The 25,990-nt window shown below is 43.5% G+C and overlaps 1 protein-coding gene across 4 annotated transcripts in view; it reads left to right on the top strand.

Moving 5' to 3' along the window:
- The window catches only part of SRR (serine racemase), a 56,919-nt gene that overhangs the window by 29,354 nt on the left and 1,575 nt on the right, over nt 1-25,990 (top strand). For 3 of the 4 annotated variants that reach the window (XM_069226159.1, XM_069226160.1, XM_069226158.1), the window contains exons 2-7: nt 8,366-8,552; nt 9,474-9,597; nt 9,857-9,960; nt 11,539-11,658; nt 12,246-12,320; nt 24,855-25,064. In XM_069226159.1, coding sequence (XP_069082260.1) covers nt 8,379-8,552; nt 9,474-9,597; nt 9,857-9,960; nt 11,539-11,658; nt 12,246-12,320; nt 24,855-25,064 — 807 coding nt within the window. In that variant the 5' untranslated portion in view covers nt 8,366-8,378. Of the gene's footprint in view, nt 1-6,748; nt 7,212-8,365; nt 8,553-9,473; nt 9,598-9,856; nt 9,961-11,538; nt 11,659-12,245; nt 12,321-24,854; nt 25,065-25,990 lie in introns of those variants that run through there. The other variant, XM_069226157.1, reaches the window with a different exon arrangement.

The following is a 25,990-nucleotide window of genomic DNA, read 5'->3' as shown; positions in this document are numbered from 1 at the left end:
GGGTTTATTTTTACAGGCTACAGTGCTTGTTTGCACTGTTACAGTCAGGCTACGGTGGTACAGTGACAACCATGCATCCACACCCACTCCCCGCTCCCACGACAAGAATCTCAGGATCATCACTGACTTCAAATTGGACATGACCGCACAAGTGGGTGCCGTCACTCCATCCTGCTTCCACACCCTAGAGCTACTGAGGAAGATCTTCAAATGGCTCTCCAGTAACACCAGGAAACCTGTAACCCAGCCCCTAATCACCAGAAAACTGTCTCTGGGAACACCCTCTATCTGAAATACACAAACAATTCACCAGAAGCCTACAAACCATTCAGACCTCTGCAGCCAAACTTATCCTTCACCTTCCACATGGACTGCTCATCCCTATCGCACGACACCTCAGAGAGCTTCATTGGCTCCCGATACTCAAACAGGGTCAGTTCAAACTCCTCCCAAGCATGCAGGTCACTACACAACATAGGCCCGGCGCATCTCCTTCACTCCACCTTGCAGATACCTCTGCTCTGTCAGACTCTTACTCTCAAACGTCCCACACATACACTGAAACAGATTTGGAGGCTGGGCCTAAAAATATTGAATTCAATTTTAAGATACCTTAGTATATATGTTTGCATCACCTCCAGTATTTTGAACACTTTCCTTGTAGGTTTTGCACGGTAACTTCTCACTCCAAGTATAAAGGTGAAACCAACTGGTTTTGCAAATATTTGTTTTAAAAAGTGTTTTCTTTTGTTGACCTACATTTTCAAAATGCAGGCCAGTCCAAGTTTGAATGTGATTGCTATGTAAGCTTCCATGCTGTGTGGAGGGGTGCAGGGTATTTATGGGGAGAGTTGTGCTATCTATGAAGAGGGATGAAGTGACATCCTAGGTTGCAGGTAGGCTAGGTGCTTCAGGCAAATTTCTCTTGTCACCAGCTGTGTCAGACTACCACAACTGGTGGCAAGTATGAATGCAATTATGTTTGTCTGTGATGTGATTGCCTGGGAGCCTGACAGGCCATATGTTGGTACTGTGATGGGAGAATGTCCTTGTGACTGTCCTGTTTGTTTATTTATGTCTTTGCCATATTTGTAAACTGTGCTTATCCAGAACGTGTCCTGGCTCTAAAAAAAAAATCAATAGAACACCGAAGATGGGTTGTTGCTGCCTGAATAGCTACTTTTTAAAACTGTTTTCTAAACTTCATAAAATGTGTGAAGTATCTTAACTCCAAAGGGAGTGAGTGCCAAGCCTTTGCTGCTTGGAAGTCAAACACTATTTTCCCTTGACAGGTTTTCATGATCATAGAAATCTAGAGGAGAAAAGTTGTCCTTAGTCGGCTTAGAGGAGTACCAGGAAAATCTAAAAGGCCAGACCCATGTTATGGAGAGCCTTAAAGGAGCAATATAGGCTTTTGAAAACAATACACATCTGAACAGGTAGTCAGTGTTAGGTCAGTGTTAGGTTTGCCGATACCCAAATGGGGTCCATGCGGTAGGAAATTGACAAGGAGCCAGGATGCAGCATTTTTTTAATCAGTTTCATAAGCTGTGAGCCCAGACACAAAGTGTTCACCAAGCCAAGTATAGAGCTTGCCGCTGCCTGGAAGATAAGAAGATGTATATTATTCAGTAGGACTAGCATGATAGTATGAAGAATTTTGACATGATAGAAGCACAAAGAGGTAACTTTGGCGATCTGTGCAACGAAAAAGGACTCATCATCAAATAAAAGCCTGAGATTTATCATTGTCTTCACTGGCAGAGGGCATTGGCTTAAGGACTTTGGTGGTCATTAAGACAGCAGATCGCCTGTGCGGCTTGAACCCCGCCGGCCCTAATAGGACTTCACTGCAGGGCCGCCGACCCTGCGATGATCAGGGCCTTAACATTGACGCCGGCCCCTAATGGAGCCAGCGCCAATGTGACGGTGTAGCAGCACCGGTCGCACATTCCACTGCCCGTAATTCGGGCAGTAGAATGCACGATGGGGCTGTGCATAGGGCCCCTGCACAGCCCATACCAAGTGCATGGGCCGTGCAGGAGCCCCCTGAGTCCCCCATTCTGCCAGCCTTATGGGAGGCTGGTGGATGGGGACTCCTAATCCCCATGGCGGCACTGCAAGCAGTGCTGCCCTGGAGGATGTGAAACCACCGGGACCGCCAGCAGCCTGGCGGTGTCAGTGTTCCAACCGTGGTGGCTTCGCCACGGTCATAATATGGCAGTCCCACCGCCAGCCTGTTGGCGGTGGGACCGCCACCGCGAGTCTGGCGGTCATGCGACCGCCAGACTCTTAATGACCACCTTTATCTGTAAATCGAGTCATTCTCTTCATAACTGGGATGACAATAATGACACTTTACCTTGTCTTGGCTAAACTAAAGTTAGAACTCTATATTTCGGTAAGCAGAGTGTTATATCCTAGTTCCGGGTTGGGAGCGCGAGAAGGTGAGTGTTAGAATGTCTTGTGGTGTGTGCGCGAGGAGATGAATGAGAATGGTGAGCGAGAGGAGAATGGAGAGGAGTGGTAAATGACGGTTGGGAGAGAGACGGAGGTCGGGATGTTTTCGCTACGAAAGAACTGGATTTATGAATAAAGAAAGCGAGTTACCTTTGAAGTTGTGTCCTGGTTTCACATGCCTACGTTCTTACACTGGCGACGAGAGGCTTTTCCCACGCCAACTTCGGAAAGCATCCTGACTTGAGAAAACATATACGGAAGGAAAAGGAGAGGTCAATGAACTTGCGTGAACTGTAACCGTAAGCTGCCTACTAGGCCTTCATGGTTTTCTTTGTTTTCAAACGTGTTTCGTTCGTCTTTCACATTTTTGATTTGAGCGCAGATTGCGCTCTTGAACTCACTGTTACCAAGTCAACTGAAGTGCTTGCTGATGTCAGGGCGATTCTCATGCTGATGCCAGCGCATATCTAGCCCGTTTTTAAAGCAACTTTCATGCTTTTAAAAAAAACTCAAATCCTTCAGTGTTTCCCATTTCCAGGATAATTCTGTTTCTTATCTTTGAAAGTCATATGAAGTGCTAATTTCGGAGTTCATTGCCATCACGCAGTTTTTTGCCGTTCCTTCTTGCGTGCCGTCTCTCCTGCGACTGCCTCACAAGGTTGTCAGAAACAAATCTTTTCATCTAGTTTTTCACTAGCTAATTATATATATATATATATATATATATAATTTTTTTTTTTCTTTCTCCATACACAATGCAGAATGTTGCTGCTCCACCTTTTTTTCTCTCCACTCCTGGAGATCCTCCAATAAAGTGGAGCAAATGGAAGAAGGTATTTGAAAGATATTCTAGAGTTTGTGGTACATCACTTAGTACTGAAAGGAGGACTGCTTTGTTACTTCACTGCCTAGGTACGGAAGGTCAAGAGATTTTTGACCATCTTCCAGATATTCCTGACACTGATTCTATTGCCTTAAATGAATATGAAATTTGTATTAAAAAATTAGACTTACATTATCTACCGAAAATCAGCACAATTTTGGAGAGGTACTATTTTGGTAGGAGACTACAAGTTGAAGGAGAAACAGTTGAGAATTACTTAACAGACCTGAGACGTTTGGCCTCCTCATGCAAGTTTGGCTCTACTTTGGATGAACGAATTCGTGATCAATTCATGCTAGGATGCAAAATGGATAAAGTACGTGACGAACTATGGTTGTTAGATGATCCTCATCTAGATGAGGTCATCTTACTTGCAAAGAGAATTGAACACTCGGTAAAGTGTGTTGATGTCATGAAGAAACAAGAGTACAAGGAAGTGTCTGTAGTGCGGAAAGACAATAGACCCAATAACTCCTTTCAAGGGCCTGCTAACAATAAAAGATGTTTTAGATGTGGCAAAGAAGGACATTTTGCCAATGATAAATCATGTCCGGCTGCTAAAGCTTACTGCTCGTACTGCAAGAAGAAGGGTCATTTTTTTGCGGTATGCAACCAAAGGAAGTTTAAGAAGTCTGTTGCCTCCATTGATATTGACCTTGATGAAACTCAGAGGCTTGATGACTTTCAGTGTGGTCAGATTGTTTTACAGATTTCTGACTGCAGAGTTAAGGGTCCAGTAGATTACGTAATAGTGGAAGGGGCAAGAACGTTAATGCTTTTTGACTCTGGCGCCAAAATAACGATAATATCTAATCAACTGTATCAAGAACATCTAGAAGGGAAAGTTCAACTTTTCGAACCTGACATCAGACCATGCGCTTATGGTGGAGAACCCATAGAACTACATGGTTATTTCATAGGTTTACTGGAATATGCTCAACGATTTGCTACGGGGAAGGTGTATGTTTCAAAAAAAGGGGATAGCATAATTAGCTGGTGGCATCAAAAAGATTTGGGAGTGATGCTTGACCCCAACAGTTCTCCTTCTATTGTTCTTAAGGAACTGCCGGGTGTGAGAGAAGTAAATAACACTGATGTGGTTCCAGATTTCATTTCCACTCTTCGTCAAGACTTCAGAAATCTATTTAGTGATAAGATAGGTTGCATGCGAGGTTATTCACACAAAATCAAATTGTTTCCTGGTTCTGTTCCTTTTTGCAGCAAAGTACGGAGCGTACCTTTTTCCATAAGGGATGATCTTCAAACTGAGTTAATGAAACTAAAGGATCAAGGAATAATCGAAGAAGTGGAGGGCACAGAATGGTTGGCCCCTATTGTTATTGCAAGGAAAGCGAATGGCCAGATCAGACTTTGTGTGGATCTCCGCAAGCTTAACAAGTGTGTTGTTGTGGATAGGTATCCGCTTCCTAACATTACAGAATTGCTGTCTACAGTCTCAGGAGCTAAGTTTTTTTCTACAATAGATCTCACGTCGGCTTATCATCAAGTCGAACTAGATGAATCATGTAGAAACTACACAGCTTTCATTACTCCATATGGCACCTTCAGATTTGTACGATTACCTTTTGGTCTGATCTCTGCTGCTTCTGTTTTTCAAAGGTTGATGGAACGTGTGTTGAAAGGTTTGTGTGGAGTATGTATATATCAAGATGACATACTTGTTTATGGTAAGAACTTCAAAGAACATATGACAAGACTCAGAGAGGTACTTAAGAAGTTAACTGAAAGTGGTCTAACTATAAAGGCTGAGAAGTGCAAGTTTGGAGTGGAGGCCATTGATTATCTAGGGCACACTATTTCTGGTGGGGGTGTTTTACCCAAGAAAGAACTGGTTGACTCTATTCGGTGTTTGTCTTCTCCCACTTCGAAGGAGGAACTAGTGCGATTCCTGGGTATGGCTGAATTTTACGGTAAATTTGTCAGGAATTTTGCCAGTTCATGTTTCAACATGAGAAGTTTGCTAAAAAAGGGTACTGATTTCAAGTGGGATGATGAGTGTGAGAGGGAATTTAGTAGTATCAAGAATTCTCTGGTGATAGCGCCTGCACTCAAGAATTTTAATCCCAATATGCGTTCTATTTTGACGACCGATGCCAGTAACAAAGGGTTGGGAGCAGTTTTACAACAAGGTGGTTTAAATCCTGAAAATACCATTGTCTTCATTTCTAGGAGTCTTAGAGGTGCTGAGAGCAAATATTCTGTGATCGAGAGGGAGGCACTGGCAGTTTTTTGGGCAATTAAGAAGTTAAAAAAGTTTTTGTGGGGAGGTTCTTTTGTCGTGCGGACTGATCACAAACCTTTATGTCAAGTTTTCTACTCTAAGGGAATTGATTCTGTCTCTAGTAGGATCACTAAGTGGATTGTTGGATTACAGGAATACGATTTTATTGTAGAATATGTCCCTGGTTCTCATAACTTGTCGGCTGATGTTTTATCTAGATTAGTTTCTACAGAAAGTAGGAACTATGAGAGTGAAGGTCTGGAGGGTGATGATACAGAATGTTTTGATCAAGTGTGTGAAGTCAGTTTTGAAATAATCCCTGAGGTCAAATGGCGTGAAGAAACCTCAAGAGATGTGGTGCTACAGGAAGTCATCAAGTTGATACAAGAGGATTGGAGGATTAAAAATAAAAGTTGTGGGGGAAGTGCTGAATTTTGGAATGTGAGAAATGAATTGGTTTGTGTTGATGGGTTGTTATTGAGAGGTACGAGGTTGGTACCTCCTAGAAGTGTGAGGAGTCAATTAGTAAATCAGGCTCACGATAGTCACATGGGCATATCTAAAACCAAAGAGAGGTTGCGTTCCTCCTATTGGTGGCCAGGAATGGACATGCAAGCTGAAAGGGTTGTTAGAGATTGTCTACAGTGTGCGGTGAGTGAAAAAGCTTTGAAACCTCGTGTTCAACCCATGATCACTAAGGAAACTCCAAAAGGGCCGTGGCATGATATTGCACTTGATATCTTAGGACCCATTCAGAGTGGTGGTATGACTGAATACGTGATTGTGGTTATTGATATGTTTTCAAGGTGGCCTGAGGTAAATTTTACTGGGAGTATCGAAACTAACAAGGTGATAAAATTTATCAAGAAGTTAATAATTCAAGAAGGCTTACCCACTACCATTCTCACAGATAATGGAGTGCAGTTAGTTTCAGGAGAAATGAATGAGTTTTTGCATGGGTGTGGTGTCAAACACAAACTCTGTTCGTTGTATCATCCCGATGGTAATGGTATGGTGGAACGTTTCAATCGGGTTCTCAAAGAAACTATCTCAATTGCAAAAGATAACCAATTGAATTGGAAGGAAGAAGTGCTAAAAAAGGTTTATCTCTATAGACATACCCCTCACACGTCTACAGGAGAAACACCTTTTACTCTGTTTCGAGGTAGGCGTGGAAATTCTGAATTGGAACCTTCTTGGGTTAATAATTTACTTGATGGCAGGGGTAGGATGATGGTGAATGATGAGTGGAGGTCCAGGGAGTGTGCAAAGAAGATGAAGAGTAAAATTAATTTTGATAAAACTCATGCTGTGAAGAAAACGGAAGTTCATGTTGGTGATTATGTTCTTATCAAAAATCCTTTGATAAAAAAAAAACTCTCTGGTCCCATGAAGGTTGTGAAGTTGTTTACTAATGCTGTGAAAACAGATGATAATAGAGTTTGGAATTTGAATAGAATTGTTAGATTTAAAGGAAATCTCAATTCCTTGTGTAGGAATGTGTCTCATAAGAAGGCCATTGGAGTCTCCACACAGAACTCAGACTCTAGTGGTCGGAAGGATGCACGGAACTCAGACTCAAGTAGTTGGAAGGATATCGCGGAAGAGTTGCCGTGCAGTTCACATGTGAGGAGATCGAACAGATCTGTCAAACCTCCGTCATATCTCAAAGACTATAACTTGTTGTGAAGTATCTATTTTACAAAATACCGTAGTTAGTTGTAATTAGTTTGCATGTTAAAAAAAAAAAAAAAATGTTTATGTTCTGTTACTGTTGTTTTGGTTAAAGAAGGGAGAAGTGTTATATCCTAGTTCCGGGTTGGGAGCGCGAGAAGGTGAGTGTTAGAATGTCTGGTGGTGTGTGCGCGAGGAGATGAATGAGAATGGTGAGCGAGAGGAGAATGGAGAGGAGTGGTAAATGACGGTTGGGAGAGAGACGGAGGTCGAGATGTTTTCGCTACGAAAGAACTGGATTTATGAATAAAGAAAGCGAGTTACCTTTGAAGTTGTGTCCTGGTTTCACATGCCTACGTTCTTACACAGAGCCAAAAGAATAAGCACAGGCCTGCAATCTAGATCATCTAAATGTACCAGTAACTAGCTAGTGACCACTGTTGTCTTTAGGAAAAGGTAGTATCCCAGGGGCATTGTCTCTCCTCTGTGTTATGGTTTTCTATCCACCTCCACCAGGACAGGTTTTTTTTTCTTTGTGACATCATCTGTATATGACACATGATCATTCACATTATAGACCTCAAGGAAAGCTATATCGAATCATCCAGGATGGCCTCTTTCTCACTAGACCACACAAGAGTTCATGGCTTGCGGGGAATCACAATTTGTTGTTGCCATGCTTCCAGACAGCATGTCTGCTGTACATAGCCTCAGTCCCAACAGTGGCAACTTGCCATGATGACCACCAGCTTTTCAGTCACTGAAAGGAACCTAGCGCCAGTGGATTAAGAGTAGTGCTTTCTCATGCTTGAACCACCCCAAGCAGTAATATCTTGAATCCAGCTTCTGGACATTTAGTTGGCTTACAAAGGGAATTTCCAACACAACCTGTCCCCCCCTCCTTCCCGTTCCCCCTGCCCCATCAATCCAATCCAGATCTCTCTTCCATCTGCATAGGGACTGGACCCCATCGATTTGGCAAATGCGCAAATGCTTGACCAGAAGCCTTTGTCAACCTAGCAGAGTAGTACTAGGAACTCGCTGCAAAGTCGACATTGCTGCACTCTGAAAAGCACCTTAATAAACTCTATATTCTTTCTTTTTAGTTCTACCTACCACATGAACATGAACTCCCCTTTTTGCATCTCACTTAAGGATGTTGAAGAAGCTCAAACATATCTCCAGGACATGGTTCATTTGACCCCAGTTTTGACCAGCTCAAGCCTGAATGGATCCACAGGCCGCAACCTCTTCTTCAAGTGTGAACTCTTTCAGAAGACAGGATCATTCAAGGTAAGCATCGAGGAGGTGAGGCACAGGCATTAAGGTAAGACTTGAGAAGAGTTGGCCTTTTCATCAAGGGAAGACTCTATAACAGCAACACTGGCATTAGATAAGACTAATAAAAGTAACACTCTTGCATCAAAGTAAGTCCCAAGGGCAGCAATCATGACATCAAAGACAGCCTGGAGAGGACTCAAGGAGAACAGGTTCCGAATCCAAGCAAAAACATATAGGAGACAGGCCTTGCTCTACACAAAGATTCTCGGAGGATCTCTAGTGGTATAAAAAAGAAAGACTCAAAGAAGACAGGTTCTGACATCAATGTAACAGAGCACCACCAACGTGAAACTCAAGGGTGTGTGCTTGTCATAAAAAAGATGCAGGGTTTACGGTCTCTGTCATCATTATACGACTCATGACAGTAAAGCTAACATCACCCTCTGGCGTTTACTTTTAACCACAAACAACTAAACACTTAGGTGGATGAGGTCACCTAGCAGTCCAGGAGGTTCCTTAAGAGCCCAATGCCTTTGAAAACTCAGAAGGACTAGGTGTTCTACCATTGGTATTTTCCCCAGCCCATTCACTTATTCTAAACACATTTGAAAATGTTTCTGTACTCCGGTCTCTTTTGTATATTTCCTAATCACTTTTAATTGTGCACATACCCCATTCACGTATGCCTAGTCCCCCTTAGATATGCCTTTCTCAATTTGCTATGAACCAGCCCACTTTGTACACTTCATGGGTACACCACTCCTCTTCCCTGTAACACAGCCTTTTCACCCGGCCCATCACTCATCTTCTGTGACCTGGTTCATTCATTTCTGCGCCCATTTGCCTAATATAATCCCTTATCCCATTTTGGTAACACTGGTAGAAGCAGACATGTGTGCACTCCCAAATGTTAATATAAATTGTTTTTTCTAGATCCGAGGGGCTTTGAATGCAGTTAGAAGTCTTTCTGCTGGAGGACGAGAAAAGCCAAAGGCTGTTGTTACTCATAGCAGCGGAAACCACGGACAGGCTCTTGCCCTGGCAGCAAAAATGTCAGGTCGGACCACGTTCAATTTCCATGGGCATGAGAAGTGTAAACAGACCAATTGTAGGGGAGAAAAATTATTGTAAATGCATAGACAGAACTGAAGCGTATAACTTACACTGCTGGAGCTGCTATAGGAATAAGGACATTAGATGAGCATCGGGGGAACTACCTTCTGGGAAATGCCCATGCTATAAGGACCTTGCAGTCCGTATCAGATGCCTATATCTGTAAAAGTTCATAGTTGATTTCTGGCCTTTTCCATTCCCAGGGATTCCTGCATACATTGTGGTTCCAAGCACAGCAGCATCCTGTAAGAAAGCGGCAATCTTGGGTTATGGAGCACATGTGGTGGAATGTGAGCCAAGCGACGAGGTAGCTGACAACGCCTTTGAATTTCATATACCACAGTATATGAGTATTGGGTTGTGTATCATATGCTGTCAAAATAAGTGCAATTATTATTTGTAAATGTTGACTTGTGAATCTTAAGTTGCCAAACCCTATAGTCCTCTCCAGTCCAGCCACCAATTCAGTGTGTCACATTTGCTTACTTCATGCATGGTTGTGGTCAGTGGCAGCTTTTGGTAAAAGATGTATGCAAGCAAGTTACCTATCCTCTTGCTACAGGTGGTAATGCTATGTATTTTACAACCACAGTTCTCTCGCTTAAATCTGCTCTATTATGACACTTAGTCAATATGTTTTCAAGAAAATAAAATAGGTATTTGTTCGACCAGTACTAGAATGAACTAATCAGCATGAAGCACGATCAGAGTGGCTATGGTACCTGAAAAATATAAGTACAAGATTGGAGTGCGAAGAAATTGTGAGGCGTAGACAGGCACAGACCTCAAAAGGTCTGCTATATCCAAAATCCAGAGGGAATTGTGATGTTATGAGAAAAGTGTGAATTGCCCAAGCACTGGCTAGCCTAAAGTCAATACCTTGGATGCAAATTTTGTCTCTGGATATTACAAATGTGAGGACTACGCCACGCATACGCGAGATTATTATTTTTGCAGTTGAGATGAAATTCGCTCCCTGTTGGGAAAACCCAGAGAAGACATGGAATGCCCAAAGATGGTATATGAAATATGGAACGAACCAAAGATGAACATTACAACTGTGCCTGATATTCAAGTCCTAGAGCAGAAGACAATTAATAGAGCCATTTGTAAAAGGTTGGCCCGAGAAGAATTAATGTGGCTACAACCTATGGATTAAGCGAGCAATGGGCTGAGGTAGCCATAAGAGTGGCATAACTCTTACAAGAGACAAAGTAAATGAAGGCAAGAACTCCATATCGGAGATTACTTTACAAAGGATCTACTTGGGAAATAAAAGAGAAATAAGAAAACAAGTGCATCTCTAGTAAGGAGACCCTGATGTAACACCCCCCCATAATGAAGATAGTTAAAACAAACAATAAGTCTCAGTCTAGCAAATTGGAAATTCAAATTAACCACAACGTAAACATAATCGCAATATCAACAAAAAATACTAATAGTATTTTGGTCTCATCTCTCTCTTAACCCCTTCACCCGCCCTCCTCAGTATGGATGAAGTTTGTTTAAATGAAAGGAAGCAGAAGCCAACAGCCAAAAGGAAACTTACCAGAATGGCACTTGTCACTTGAGACAAGCCGTGGAGTTCTGAGATACTCTTGAAGGGATACCCCCTGTTAAACTGTCTGCTATAATTCATGAACATTGTTTTACTGTTTGCGACTGAATTGTTTTTCCTTCGGTGTTTTTAATTTGATTGGCACTTATTCTGTGTAGTATGTGAAACACAAAAGACAAATAATGTAAGTGTGCATAAAGTGAAACAGTGGTGCGCCTTCTCAGAAAACTTACAGTGTGGGTGAGCTCATGAAGGCACTACTTACTGCCAGTCACTCTTGGGTTGCATTCAGCTTTCATTAATGTGTGACTCCTTTTCCTTCCACAGTCCAGAACGTACACAGCAGCAAACAAAGTGCAAGAAACTGGGGGTGTCCTGGTGCACCCTAATCAGGACCCATCAGTAATAGCTGGACAAGGTTCAATTGGCCTCGAGATACTACAGCAGGTACAGTAAGACTTGCTGTTAAATGTAAGCTGTTCTTTCTCCTCTGCCGCCCCTTCTTTCCGCCTTTCTTTTTCTTCTTTTTCCTTCCTCTTCCAGTCTTCTCTTCCTATTCCTGACCTCCCTTCCTCTTCCTTACCCACCTTCCTCTTCCTTCCCTCCTCCGTTCCTCTTCCTTTCCACTTCCTTCATTCTCTTCCTCTTACCTTCCACTTTCCTTTTCTTCTTCATTTCTTCCTCCTTTTCTATACTCCTCCTTCATTCCTTCTCATTTCCTTCTTCTCTCCCTTCCTCCTCCTCCTTCTCACGCCTTCCTTCTGCCTTCTTCAAAATAACAGTACTCTATTTGCCCTGGCACACAGAACTCTGTTTAACCTACAACCTCCGAGTTGTATGAAGGGGCACATTGCTCACACCACAGACTGATCTCTGTGTGGTACACTGTAGCACAGTGCACCAGTTGTCTCCAACATGTATGCTCAGGCACAGTGCACTTGTTACACACTAATACGCTTTGATCTTCATTTGTGCAGCATAGATTACGCTTCTTGGAAAGCTGTTCCTTACATAAGGCTAATTTATTCCATCAGGTGCCGACAGTGAATGCACTTGTGGTGCCGGTGGGTGGAGGAGGAATGCTGGCTGGAATAGCAGTTGCTGTCAAGGTATGAAGCCTTCACCGTTACTGAGCACAGAGGGTGCATTTGCTGCCTTGTATGTTAATAAACAGACAACATTACTTTCATGTTGATACCAGAACTCTGTGCTCACTCTTCCTCTTTTACAAGCTGATGGGACATGCTTGACAAGAGGCAGGGCTGGAAAAGCTTATCAAAAGATCCCTTCTTGTATGAGCGTCCCTCTTGGGGCCTCTGTTCATGCCTCAACAAAGTCACATCCAAGCCGAGATTCATCAAAGTGTTGCTGAGATTTACCATGCCTTGCATTACACTGTGCTGAGAAGGCATTACATGGGTGGAGCGTAGGTGTTCCCACATATCCACCCTTGTATTCCGATGCATTCCCAGATTTACCAACACTGGTAGACCTGGTAATGTGTCAGAATTGTACACTTTCCTGATTAAAGACGCAACAAGGAGCAATATCTTTTTTTCTCCTTGTTGTTTCTCTTTCCAGGTGTGCTGCTTTCTGCAGCACATTTAGAAAGGGGAAAATGCCTCCGACGATTGGTTCTGTGCAGGAAGGTGTCCATTTGTGCACAAAATGAGTCGTGCACAAAACGAGTCCTGCCTATAACTTAGGCACCCTTGTGCCACAAGGGTGCCTGCTTTGATGCTAGCCTGAGAAGAGGACAGGAATGTACCACAGCTTGAGTCCCTGCCTTCTTCCTGTCGTGCAACACAGCAAAGAAGATTGCCTTGCCGCGTTACTGTGACTTTATTATGAATCTGGGCCCCATTTTCTAAGTGTTTAATTCATTAATGCAATGGTGTGGCGTGGAATATACTAAGGGGACGACTGAAGTGGATTGAAAAGGAACATCTAGAATAAAAAATACTGGAATCCCGACTAACTAAATTTGAATCTTACCTTGCTCTGGTGTCCTGTCTTCCTTCTCTCCTTCCCAACTGATTAGGAATCTGATTTCACACCTTTTTAATGCTGGAAGACAGATAAAGCATATACCTGACGAGGTTTCAAATATTTGCACATAATGGCTTGGCTGAATGCCACATCTTTCTTGGAGCATGTGTCTAGAGAGTCATATTTGCAAAAACCTTGTGGGGTTACCCCGATTCTGCCATACAAATGTTGCAAATGAAATATCTCTTTGGAATACCACTGTTGCTAACTTTTTTCTGTTGGAATCCATCTTGGAAGAGCCAGAACTCCTATGCTTAGTGAATGGCAAATTAAATAAAACATCCATGTAGCGCTGCAGTCTATAATTATTGCGTTTCCCAGTGAAAAACCTCAGAAAATTCAGTACTATTTTAAGGATTTTGGGACCCCAGGTAAGAAATATTTTGGGGCATCCTGTTCGGAACTCTTAACCTGTTATCCACTTTCAATCAATTCAAGGTCTCATTATGCCAAATAGCACTACATTATTCAATAAACTTTCAGAAACAGAGACACAGAGAAACAGCTTAAAGTTCAAGCTGCCAGGCGTCCTCCAGCCAAATAGTATTGAGAGAAAACTGGAACAAATATTTATAAAGCCGTTTCTTTTTTGCTTTTGGATCTACATTTTTGTCTTGCAACATTACATGAAATCAGACTATAAGCTGCCATGTTCTCCCATTGTAAGAAAGTATTGGTGGAACTCTAGTGACTGCGCTCATGCTAATAAAATAAGATATCGATTTGAATTTATAGCTTTAACTGTCAGATTTTCATGTATGCAAATACATGTTTCTTCATAACTGGCATGGGAAAATTAAAGCACTTCTTTAAGGATTTTCACTATTCCATCAATCTAAATCTGTGTTATGAGGATGTTGATGAGGGTTTAATGATCAACATTGTTGAAGAACCTGAGAGGTCAGAAAGGAAGAGGTCACTTTTATTTGCAAGAAAGAGGGTTTTATCTTCACTGGATGGTGGTAGTATCTGTGATGTAGGGAGGTCTGAAGCTCAGCTGATAGTTATTAAGAGGGGGAGGTTTGGAGATGAAAGACACTGTAGGCAGTATAGCTTGGTTTGAAAAGGTTGCACACACTGAGAAGAACAATAGGATGTAAGCACTGTGCCTGGAGCCACCCTTAGGTGTTGTCACAGGGTCAAATAGGTAAGGAAGGGCCGCACACGTGAGGTAGGCTTTTACTCTGAGATGCCCAAATGCACATGTGCTCTCTTTTCAAGAACAAGGCCTCCACGTTCACCAATGGAAGTGAGAATAAAGGGTCCGTTCTGTTTGAGAGACATGGAGATGTGGAACTTGAAGTTGTTCAGAGAAAACAGGCACTCTAAATCGGATATGGTTAGTTGAACAGATGACTGGTTAAACCTTGAGTTAAAGACCCTCTAGATTGTCAAAGAGTAGACTAAATTGGAAGGAACGCTTAAAGGTATAGCACGTTTTATTGCTACTCAATTCCATGTGAACGCTTGGATTTGTTGTTTTTCCTGTGGTAAAAATATTGTAGAACCTTATGTTTCACCCAAAAAAAAGTTTCCTGGTTTAGTTTTGTTTGCCTATCTTTTCCTTCTATTTATAATGTATTCAGTTTGCATTGGATATCTATTTTGTAACAAAAACAGTTTGCCTTAATTTCTGGCATTGTCTTCAGCATTCAAACATTTCATCATTCAAGATCATGATTTAGCCATTCCTTATTCATCCAAACTCTAAAAGGTCATATCAGCATACTCCTTCCTAAGAGCTTTCAACTCTGTTATGATGATTGGCCAAGTGATGGCTATAAAAACAGAAAATTCTGATTTCTGCTCACTGTGAAAAGTCTGCTTCAGAGGGCAGTGCAAGAGTCAGGCCTTTTATCTCTGGTGTCCTGGGAGCTCCATACTGCAGATCCTGAACTTGGAAACCAAGTACCTCTTTTCGCACTTGAATCCCAGGATGATGAGGCAGATACCCCAGGGTGGGCTATAGGCTAGAACCTCAGAGCACCTCAAAGCACAATAAATTCATTTAATAAATTAACGCCCAGTCACTGTTGTTACATTAAAAAGAAAAAGTACTTTGATGCATGCAAAACTAAATACTTTGCACATTACCACTGCAGACAAGATTTCAGTGGGAATTACAACCTCTTCCTAAGGATGCCTCACAGAATAAACATGATGCAAATACCCCCGCCCCTCACCCCGAAGATTTATCACAGGGACAGCTAACTGGTCCACTTATTTGCAGGAGCGCATGTGGCAATTTTGCACACCAGCAGGCCTCAACCTTGAAAACTAGCAATACTCCTAAAAAGGCCTAGCAGCCAAATGTCTTTTACTTCATGTGAGGTTCCCACCTACAGAGAGAAAACAACACTTAGATAAACCTTAAACATGAAGTCTCGCTATGAATACGGACACATTCCACTAAGTCATCCTGGCAGGACAGACCGAAAAGAACATCCCTTGGGTATATTAACATTGAGACTCCCTATGGAAATATACAAATTGATGTTTTCAGGCCTACATTTTCATATCGGTTCAGTCATGTCCAGGGACACAGAAAGTGTGTATTGCTTCTTTGATGCTGCCTCAGCTTTCCTTTTCTTTATATTGTTTCAATGTGTGGGGGGGGGAGGGGCTTTACCTTTTGATATGGGTGCCTGTGCTGTCGTAGGAGCACCCGTCAGGCAGATCTGGGGATCATGTGATGGTTCCTGGAGTCATTTGGCCGCTGCTGCTCCTCCACCCAGCTGAATCTTTTCTCACTATGCCAGATGGTAGAGCGGACTATAAGGGACTGCCTGCCCACTTCAGATCTCCTTGTGCACAGGGAACAGCAGTGAGTGTCAAGCTGCTTCTGGTGCTCCATAGGTTGGGGGCCTTCAACCAACAGGTTTGCCTGGAGAGGCCTAGGGGCTCCACAATGGGGAGGGCGGTTGCAGGAAGGGATGGAATGGCTTCTTCCAATCCCCATGAGTTGCAGGAGCTTTGGCTTTCCTCCCCCTCCCAAACGACCCCCACAAAGGCAGGAAAACTTTATAACGTGCCTGAGGCGCACACCTAGGTCCAACAGGTGGACCTAATAAAAAAAAGTCATTTTTGTCATAAAGCATATTTGTGCTTAGCATCTTTTAAAAAAAACGGGAGCCTGTTATGATGTGGCTCGCGGCTACGATGTGCGATCGTTGCCGCGAGCCTAGAATGTTAGCGGTGATTCTTCCGCCCGGCAGTTGCTTGCTGACCGGGGAAGAAGACACCGCGTTAGAGGAGAGCTCCGTGAATAAAAGCTTACCGCATTACTACGACGCTGTTTCCTGCCGTCATTACACTTTTGGCGACGAGGATGTCAGCAAGCAGATTGCTTTCCTCTTAACGCGGATGCCGCGAACGTTGCATTGTGATCCGCTTTTGTTGTGGGATCAAAGACGCGGTATAACGAGTGGCGTTTTATGCCTTCCCAGCGATAGTTTAATCAACGAGAGTATTTATAAGTTGCAGTCCGGCTGGGATTTGGCGACACGACTGCATCGGCCTCGGTAATGTCAGCGCTGTTGATTTGCTGTCATGGCAACGTCGCGTTGACGTCATAGAAAACTGGTGGCGGCCATCTTAGAGAGTTGGGAATACTCTCTTTCAATTGCTTTGCGCATACGTCGAACTACTATGTGTTGTGGCGGCCATCTTAGAGTGTTGGGAAAACTTCAATCAAAATAGATTTTGGCCACGACGAACTGCATGGACAAGTATTTTCTACGGTGATAGGCACACCTGTAACCTGCTGTTTGCTACATTGTGTTATTCTGGAAAATACCTGGAACATTGATTTGGGTGTTTTTTTTTTAGTTTCTTTGGAACGTACCGTCAAATTTGTGTTTTACAGAGACTGAGCACAGGTTCACACAATGGAAATGTCAACCGCTGCTGTGCACTCTCCACCTTTATTTTTGGTGCAATCTGGAAATCCGCCAATACTTTGGGAGGAGTGGATAGACATATTTGATAATTACCTTGAAGCCTTAGACGGGTTAGGATTCTCGTCAAGTAGGAAAAAAGCTATCTTACTTAGTTCCCTAGGCAATGAAGGTCAGCATGTCTTCAAGTACTTGCCTAAAGCTGTTGATCAGTCTGGTCAACCCATAGATGATGTATTTTTAGAAGCAAGGCGGAGACTAGAAATAAGGTTTGCCAAGACTGAGAATGTAGTCATGCAAAGATTTAAGTTTTACACACAACCTCAAAGGGATGGTGAATCTGTGGACGAGTTTGTCACTCGTTTAAGAGAGCTTTCAATCAAATGCAGATTTGGGGCGATGACAGAGGAGTTGATTCGGGACCAGCTCATAGTGCAGTGTAGGAGTAAGAAAATGCAGGAAAGATTGTGGGCAGCGAAGGATCCCAAGCTGAAGGATGCTATAGAAATTGCGAAGGTGGTTGAGGAGTCAGAGTTTTGTATGAAACAAATGGAGAGGAGAGAAGTTAAGGCTTCTGAAGAGGTATCTTCTGTTCAGGGTGATGTGGCTGTGACGAGTAAATCATCCTGGGAAAGACCTAGTGGATCTAAAAATGGGAGGTGCAACAAGTGTGGGAGCAGGTACCATACCTCTGAGTCCAAGAATTGCTTTGCCCTAGGGAAAGAGTGCCGAAGGTGCGGGCGCAAGGGGCATTTTGCGAGGGTATGTAGGGAAAAAGAGTATTCAAAGGGAAAGGTGGCCATGGTTGGTGATGTCTCAGGCGAAGTGACCGTTGGTGATAAATTCGTAAGGGTGTTGTGTGTTTCTGGGTTGGATGTAGCAGGGGTGAGAGCAGAAAGGATGCAGAGACCTAAGGCAGAATTTATGGTGAAGAATGTGTCTGTGGAGCTAATGGTGGATTCTGGCTCTTTATATACAATAGTTCCTAAGGATTTATTTTTCAAATTGTGGCCTTCAACAAGACTATTGCCAAAGGACATTAATCCTGGTGGGTATCAGGGCGAACAGATAGACATCGTAGGTTATATGCTCACTGAAATAGGGTTCAAGGGGAGGAAGATCTTAGGCAAAGTGTATGTGGCAGAATCAGGTCCGCCTATTTTAGGTTGGCAACACCAGTACGATCTTCGCATAGTCATCAATCCGTGTGCCCCTAGTCAGGTAGCTGCAATCGAAGATGTTTCCCTTGCTAGTATACTGAATGGGGCTAAAGGGGTATTCAGAGAGGAGATGGGAGAGTTGAGAGATTATGTTCACGAGATTAGGTTGAAGCCCGGTGCTGTTCCTGTGCAGCACAAGGTTAGAAAGGTTCCAATCTCGGTGAGAGAGAGGGTAAAGGAACTCTTGAATGAAATGTTAGATAGTGGGGTGATTGAACCAGTGGAGGCCTCAGCATGGTTGTCACCTGTAGTAATTTCTAAGAAGAGAGATGGGAAGTTGAGGTTCTGTGTGGATTTGAGAGGGCTAAATCAGATGATTGTTACAGACAATTTTCCCTTGCCAAACATTAATGAATTGGTCCTACTGATGAAGGGTGCTAAGTACTTTTCAAAACTGGACTTGAAGCACGCATACCATCAGATTAGACTTCATCCTGATTCGAAGGGCCTCACTGCTTTCATCACCATGGAGGGCACATTTCAGTTCACACGAATGCCGTTCGGTCTGGCGTCTGCCGCCAGTGTGTTCCAGAGGATGATGAACCAAATTTTCAAGGGGTTGGACAATATCTTGTTTTTCCAAGATGACATTCTAGTGTTTGGTGAAACTATTGAGAACCATAATATAACTTTGAAGATGTTATTGGACAGATTATTGCAATCTGGTTTGACTTTGCGCCGTGAGAAGTGTCAATCCTTGATGACAGAGGTGGAGTATCTTGGACACTCACTGTCGCAAGAAGGTGTAAAACCAAAAAAAGATCTGTTGGAGGCAATTAGGTCGGCTCCAGCACCCAAAGACAAGGATCAATTACGATCTTTTTTGGGATTGATTGAGTACTATTCCAAATTTGTAAAGAACTTTGCTAGCAAGACAGAATGCTTAAAAGTACTTTTGCGCAAAGGGGCTAGTTTTGTCTGGGGAGGAGAGCAATACCAATGTTTTCAGTTGATTAAGGATGATGTATGCAACGCTGGCATTTTAGTGCCTTTTGACACAAAGAGAAGAACAATAATCACGGTGGATGCGAGTGCTGTGGGCATTGGGGCCGTCTTATCTCAAATGCATGGGTCGGTGGAGAAGACGGTTGCCTTTGCTTCTCGGACTTTGTCTTCTGCTGAGAGACATTACGCTGTCATTGAGCGTGAAACTCTGGCTGCGGTGTGGGGTGTGGAATATTTTCGCACATATATATGGGGTAGTACCATCACATTGCGTTCTGATCATAAACCATTGCTGAAGATATTGTCACCAGGTGGGACTGGTAAAGGGTCAGCGAGATTGGCTAGGTTGGCGTCCCGTTTGCAAGAATTTAATTACGAGATTGAGTACATTCCAGGTTGGAAGAATGTGCAAGCGGACTGTCTTTCTCGTCTGGCTCTTGAGTGGCAGACAGTGGATGGTGACAATGTATTGGAGCATGAACAAGAGGGAGTCGTTGCGTCAGTGGGTGAGGTTATGCATTGGTGTAAAGGAGCAGTGAAGGAAATTGACTGGGATTTGGCTATGAAAGCAGATGATGTCTTGTTGCGGGTCGTAGATTTAATAAGGAAAGGCGGGAGGAGAGATAGTACTCTCCCGGTATCTGTACGGCCTTTCAATAAGGTTGTGGATGAGCTTTCTGAAGTTGATGGAAGAATGATCCTGCGGGGTGAAAGAGTTGTTCCGCCTATGGGGGTGCGCAAGCGCTTGTTTGATATTGCACATGAGGGTCATCTTGGTCAAACGATTACCAAGAGAAGGTTGAAAATGGAATTTTGGTGGCCTGGTATGGACGATGATGTGGTGAGATGGGTAGAAAGATGTTCTGAGTGCATTCAGAGTGAGAAACGGTTGAGAGTGGGAGAGCAGTCAGTTAGTGGAAATATAACTGATCCTGGCAAACCTTGGCATAGTGTTTGTTTGGACTTTATTGGACCTTTGTCTGGCATTGGCAGAGGAAGGAATTTTGCCTTGGTTATGGTGGATGTGTACTCCAAATGGCTTATTGTCAAGTTTATGGGAGAGGTTACGACATCTGCTACCATAAGAATACTGAGAGAAATTTTCTCTGAGGAGGGTTTTCCGTCAGTGTTGATTACTGATAATGGCACACAATTAACGTCTGTGGAGATGAAAGGGTTTTTAAACTCGTGTGGCATAAGGCATGCCCGTACAGCGTTATACAATCCTCGTGCTAATGGTATTGTGGAACGAGCTAATCGCATGATTAAGAGTGGTCTGCAATTGGCTGTGGTAAATGGTTTGGATGCTGGTTCGGTGATTTCAGAATTGGTGTGGGGATATCGAACTACAGAAAATACAACGTTGTGCAGAGTACCGTTTGTTGATATGAGGGGCAGGAAACCTGTCAGTAAACTCAGACCTGCATGGATGGAGAGATTGTTGGGTGGTGGTGGCGCATTCAATGGAGACTCAGCCAATGAGACAGGGGATGACAATGAGAGAATTAAACCAGGTGATTGGGTAAAAATCAAATCTGGTAGAGTGAGACAGGGGTTTAGCAAGTTCTTAGGTCCGTTTAGAGTTCTTCAGGTTCACAGGTGGCATGTTTTGCTTGATAATGGTCAACGTTGGAATTTCAGGCGTGTCGCAAAATTTTCCTCTGCGTTGGAGGGTGGATGTGCAAGGAGGGGTGATGATTGTAGTGGTTATATGTTGATGAAAGATGAAGATCTGAACGGTTCTAGTGGTGGCGAGAGGAAACAGTTTGATGGTGGAAATGGCGATGCTGCGGTTGGCAGGAGTGAAGTGATTATTGACGCTCCTGTTACCTGCTCAGATTCCATGGGAGCTTCTACTTGTGTTCCAAGTGTGGTGTCGCCTAGAACTGTGGGGTTTCCCAGGACTACTAGATGTAGGAGACCTCCAGGGTTCTTGAATGACTATGTTACTTAAAGCCTATTGTTAGGGTAATTACTTTGTGTATAGATTTTTCTTTGTTTTTAACTTGTTATCTATTATTTTGTTATAGTTTTTCCAGTTGTTATTTGTGGTTCCTTTTGTGGGTGTCAACGATGGGGGATGTGTTATGATGTGGCTCGCGGCTACGATGTGCGATCGTTGCCGCGAGCCTAGAATGTTAGCGGTGATTCTTCCGCCCGGCAGTTGCTTGCTGACCGGGGAAGAAGACACCGCGTTAGAGGAGAGCTTCGTGAATAAAAGCTTACCGCATTACTACGACGCTGTTTCCTGCCGTCATTATAAAGCCCACAACCCCAGGGCACTTATTTGAGTCTGGGTATGGACAGCAATTCTAAATTATAATAAATTGGTGTGTGTGGGACTGATCTAAGCACAGTTTGGAACTTTCTGTTCTCAGTGAATTGCGAACCACTTGCACCATCATCTACGAGCTCTTGTGGCATCCTGTTTTTATGAGGATTTCTCTTCAGCTTTTACACAGCATCCGAAAATCCTGCTTTTTCTTCTGTTACAGCCCCATCCTAGCCTTAAATTGTGATTCCCTCACTGCCTAGTCCTAGTGATCTCTTGACCTGGGGTCTTCCTTGCCGTTATGTATCCTTAACTTTGCAGGTGTAACGCCGTGATTACTTACATCACTACATCGGGAATCATTACATTGCAGGCAAGTATATCTACGCTTATATCATGGTGGTTTATTCACATGCATGTTTTTATAATGTTTTTAATAATTAAAGTGTGTCTGTGTATGTATGTTTATATGTATATACATATAATAGCCCGATGTTTTTCTAAGTGAGCATTCTGGACCCACAATAGATGGCTTGATTTCTTTCTAAGTGAGTATTCTGGACCCACAATAGATGGCTTGATTGGTGGTTTTGATTTTCGAGTTCCTTTATTTTGAGCCGGAGTTCTTCATTAATAGAGTCTAAAGATTTTAATGTTTGCCCCCTATGTCCACCTTAGTTGAATATTGCCCTGCACTGAAGTTCGCATGGCTTTTTTTGCGATGGTAATGTCCCCGGCATGGTGCACAATCTAATTCAGCTGCCCTGAGTTCCTGACTGCTTATATTTGGTATCCTGGGTTTTTGGTGTTGGCCCAAGACTCATACTCATCTAGTGTGTTTGTAGAAGCCTAGCCCTGTCCCTTGACATGAGTGATGTCTTGGTCCTATCCTGTGACTGGAGGGTGGGGAAGGGGGCAGCAAGCATGCCATTATTGCACTTACAATGAGCTACCTTCCCTGTCATGTGTTTAGTACATAAAGCAGTGGTGGCAGTGTCTTGTGAATCCATAGTTGCGACCAGACCTTTTTATCTGTCACTGGCATGGAGGTCTACTAGCCTTTTCAAATAAAGTTTCTGTATGCTACCCAGGATCCTATCTAATATTCCTAGAGTATGTGTCTGTGCTCTAGGTGTTATATGCATTTTGTGTACGAGTGGTTAAGAGTAGTACACCTGTTCCATCCCTGTTGGGATGCAACCTCGCGTGGCCTTGTGCAGTAGAGGGAAGTGAGTTTTATTTTTCCCCTGACAGTGAAATGTATTGCTGAAGTTTCTGAAGCTGGAGGGAAGAGACTTCTACACTGAAGTGCAATTAGAGGGAACAAGGATCCTTTGGAAATTCAGTTAGGCTGTTTGTTGAGAATGACTGCTAATTAGTCTTCCTGTAGCCCTGCAATTTGGTAGATGATGAAGGTGAAGGGAGGCACTGCAGTCTCTGTTGTTCAAGGTGAAAGGGACCCCCTGAGGTGAGGCCGGCCTTTTGTCTTTCTCCTGATCACTTTTCTGTGTGGTTGATGACAGTCAGGTGAAGAAATCTAACACCTTGTTGTGCGTTTGTTGTGGGTACTCCAGGTTTGAGACTACACTGCTGTGAGGAGCATCAGTCTACACAGAGGCTGTGTCTGGAGAGCAGTTTGGAAAGTACACTTGAAAGGATAATGACCCTAAATCGCTTCTGAAAGTGCAGAGAGTGGCTCCACATCTCTTGTCTGCTTTGACTGTAAAAGTGGGACCAACTGACCCACCTATTGTTTCAGGTCCATATTCTGTATCACCAAAGAAAGGAGTGCTCTGCAGAGTAATCATAGAATTGCTGGTTTCTCTCTGATAGCCAGCTTTGCAGAGGTGAAGGGACAGTACCCAAGTCTAATCCTTCCTGGGAGAAGTCTTTTGTTTTACCTCAAGTGCCTAGAAGCCAGCATGCCTGCTGAGAGAGAGAAGGAGCCTTCCAATCCTCAGGAGGAGTGATTTTTCAGCAGCAGCCAGGAGAAGCATGACCCCAGTGTTGATTGTGGTTTGCCAGAAGAGGAGGATAGACAAGAGTGATCTGGGCAGACTCTCGGTTTGCAGGTCCAGGCAGAAACTGTGAAAAGTGCAGCTAGACTTACACCACTGTGACGAAAAGATAATTGTGTCTTAAGTATGCAGCTGTAGCCATGAGAAAAACCTGACCATGCACGGGCTGCTTCTGAGAGAAGTGGGGCCTGCGGATGACCTTGCTACCCCTGAAGGTGGACTGTACATGCGTATGTCCTGACTGCCTTTGAGAGTCAACCACAAACACAGATCTTCTGTCCATCTGTTTAGAGGGTGATTCCCACACCTGAAAAGACAGCTACTCCTGCCAGCGAGGCGGCCGCCTTCCTGCAGCAACCTTGCTGAAGACGTGACTGCAGCACAGGTGTCCAAAACATAGAAGAAGCTTCACCAGAGATGCCAGTGAACGTGCCCTCTGAAAAAGAAGTGGGAAAGCAGCGGTGTGGAGATGAAGCTGGGTAGCTATCTGACAATGCTGGAAGCACCACAAACAAAACATCTACCTCACTCTGTGAGAATAAACCTTGAATTGTGAAAGACTAAACAAATTTTCAGTGCAACAAAGAGGTGTGTCTGAGTGGTTTGTCGAAATCTTTAATTGCTTTATAAATTCTCCTGGGGTAAACTGCATGTACTAGAAGAAGGGACATTGGGGAAAGCAGTGTGTAAAGCGCAGCCCATCCCAGCCACCAGAACACTTGCCCAAATTGTATGTGTAGTAGTTATTCTTAGTGTGCATTAAATTATTTTTCTTCTTGAAAGTAAAGCACTGGGCTGGACAATCACTTTTTGCGTTGCTGCTTGATTGTTGTTTTCTGAGCTCGAGCACCTACACACTACCGCCCATGGATGCCCGTGACTGCTCGCCATCGCTACCACTGGGAGTCAAGTGCTGAAGGGGTTGTTCTTGGACCTGTTTTGCAGAGCCATAGTACACCAGAGGCAAATTACCCCAACCCCTTTGGGTGAGGCCCATTAGCCGCTGCTTGCCCTATGCATCCGAAGAGGCGCCTGGCAGTTTTCAGTGAGAAGACCGTGAAAGTTCACCATGATGCACTGTTAGAGCTCCAAGTACAGAGCCTCTACTTTTGGTTGGGTTCACTTCATGATCAGATACTGTGTAGTCATTGCTTTTCCCTCATTGCCATAGTTTCCTTTTTTTCATATCCTCGGACACGGAGTCGAAATCCCTCTTGACCTCACAAGTCCATTCTTCCTACAGACACTGAGGCCAGATGTTAAGGTATTCGCGGCTGAACCAAAGAACGCAGATGACTGCTTCCAGTCAAAGCTGAACGACAGACTGACCCCCAACCCGGCACCCCCAGAAACCATTGCTGATGCAGTCAAGACAAGCATCGGAGTTAACACCTGGCCCATAATCCGCAGCCTGGTGGATGAGGTGTTCACAGTCAGCGAGGAGGAAATAAAGGTATTGACTGGGTCATCTAACCTTGCAGATGTGACAAGAGTTTCTGTCTGAGGGTGGCGGATATTGTTCACATGGGAAGACTTTGTTACTCTTTCATGTAGGCCAGAGCCAAAGTGGTATCAGCTGGAGTGCAACAGAATCATTAGTGTTGCTATGATGAAAGCGTAGATAATGAATGCATCTCCACTCATAGTGGAGCACACGTGAAACGATTGCTTTAAAAGAGAGCAGTAAGCATAATTGTAATAATATAGTGCTTTCCCATTCCAGTCAAAAAGAAAATTCCCAGAATTATGAAAATAGTTACTTAGTTCTTTTCTCTTTCCATGCTTAGTACTGGCAGTTACCCCACCCCAGTTAAGTAGCGCCTCTTCTTTAGTGTTTGTGGGACACAGTTCAAGCCTTCCTCTCACTGGCCTCCAGAACCGTAGTAAACCAGGTGCGTGTGGCTTTAACACTATACCTTCTTGTGTACTATACAGGTCAGAAAATACCGAGTTTCCTCTGCACTAAGCCTTCTTGGGGCCTTGGTGCATGGATGATAATGAGGGCAGCTCCTATCTAATACGATTAGTAATAATAATGAGTGTTTTATAGCACTTATTAATGCACCTCTGCCTTAGTAAGCCTGTAAATAGCCTCTGTCGTTATTAACCAGATTAACAACACTCACTGTATCCACTTGGGAACGATGAAAGCCTTTGTTTGGAATTCAAACTCATGACCTGCAAATCACATCAGAAGTCAACAGCGAGCTGTAGCTTGTTGGACTATTGTGTTGGTATCAGGGGAATTTTCCTTCTAATAGTTTACATTAAAGGCCTGTTCACCTCATATATAATCAAAATAAAATAATTTTTGAGATATGGAAGTAGTGACGACCATGTCACATTATTAGGTTTCTTTTAATTGTTTTTTTTTTTTAA

The sequence above is a fragment of the Pleurodeles waltl genome, chromosome 3_1 (genome assembly GCF_031143425.1).
Source record: "Pleurodeles waltl isolate 20211129_DDA chromosome 3_1, aPleWal1.hap1.20221129, whole genome shotgun sequence".
NCBI lineage: Eukaryota > Metazoa > Chordata > Amphibia > Caudata > Salamandridae > Pleurodeles > Pleurodeles waltl.
This window is presented reverse-complemented; position numbering and strand designations above follow the sequence as displayed.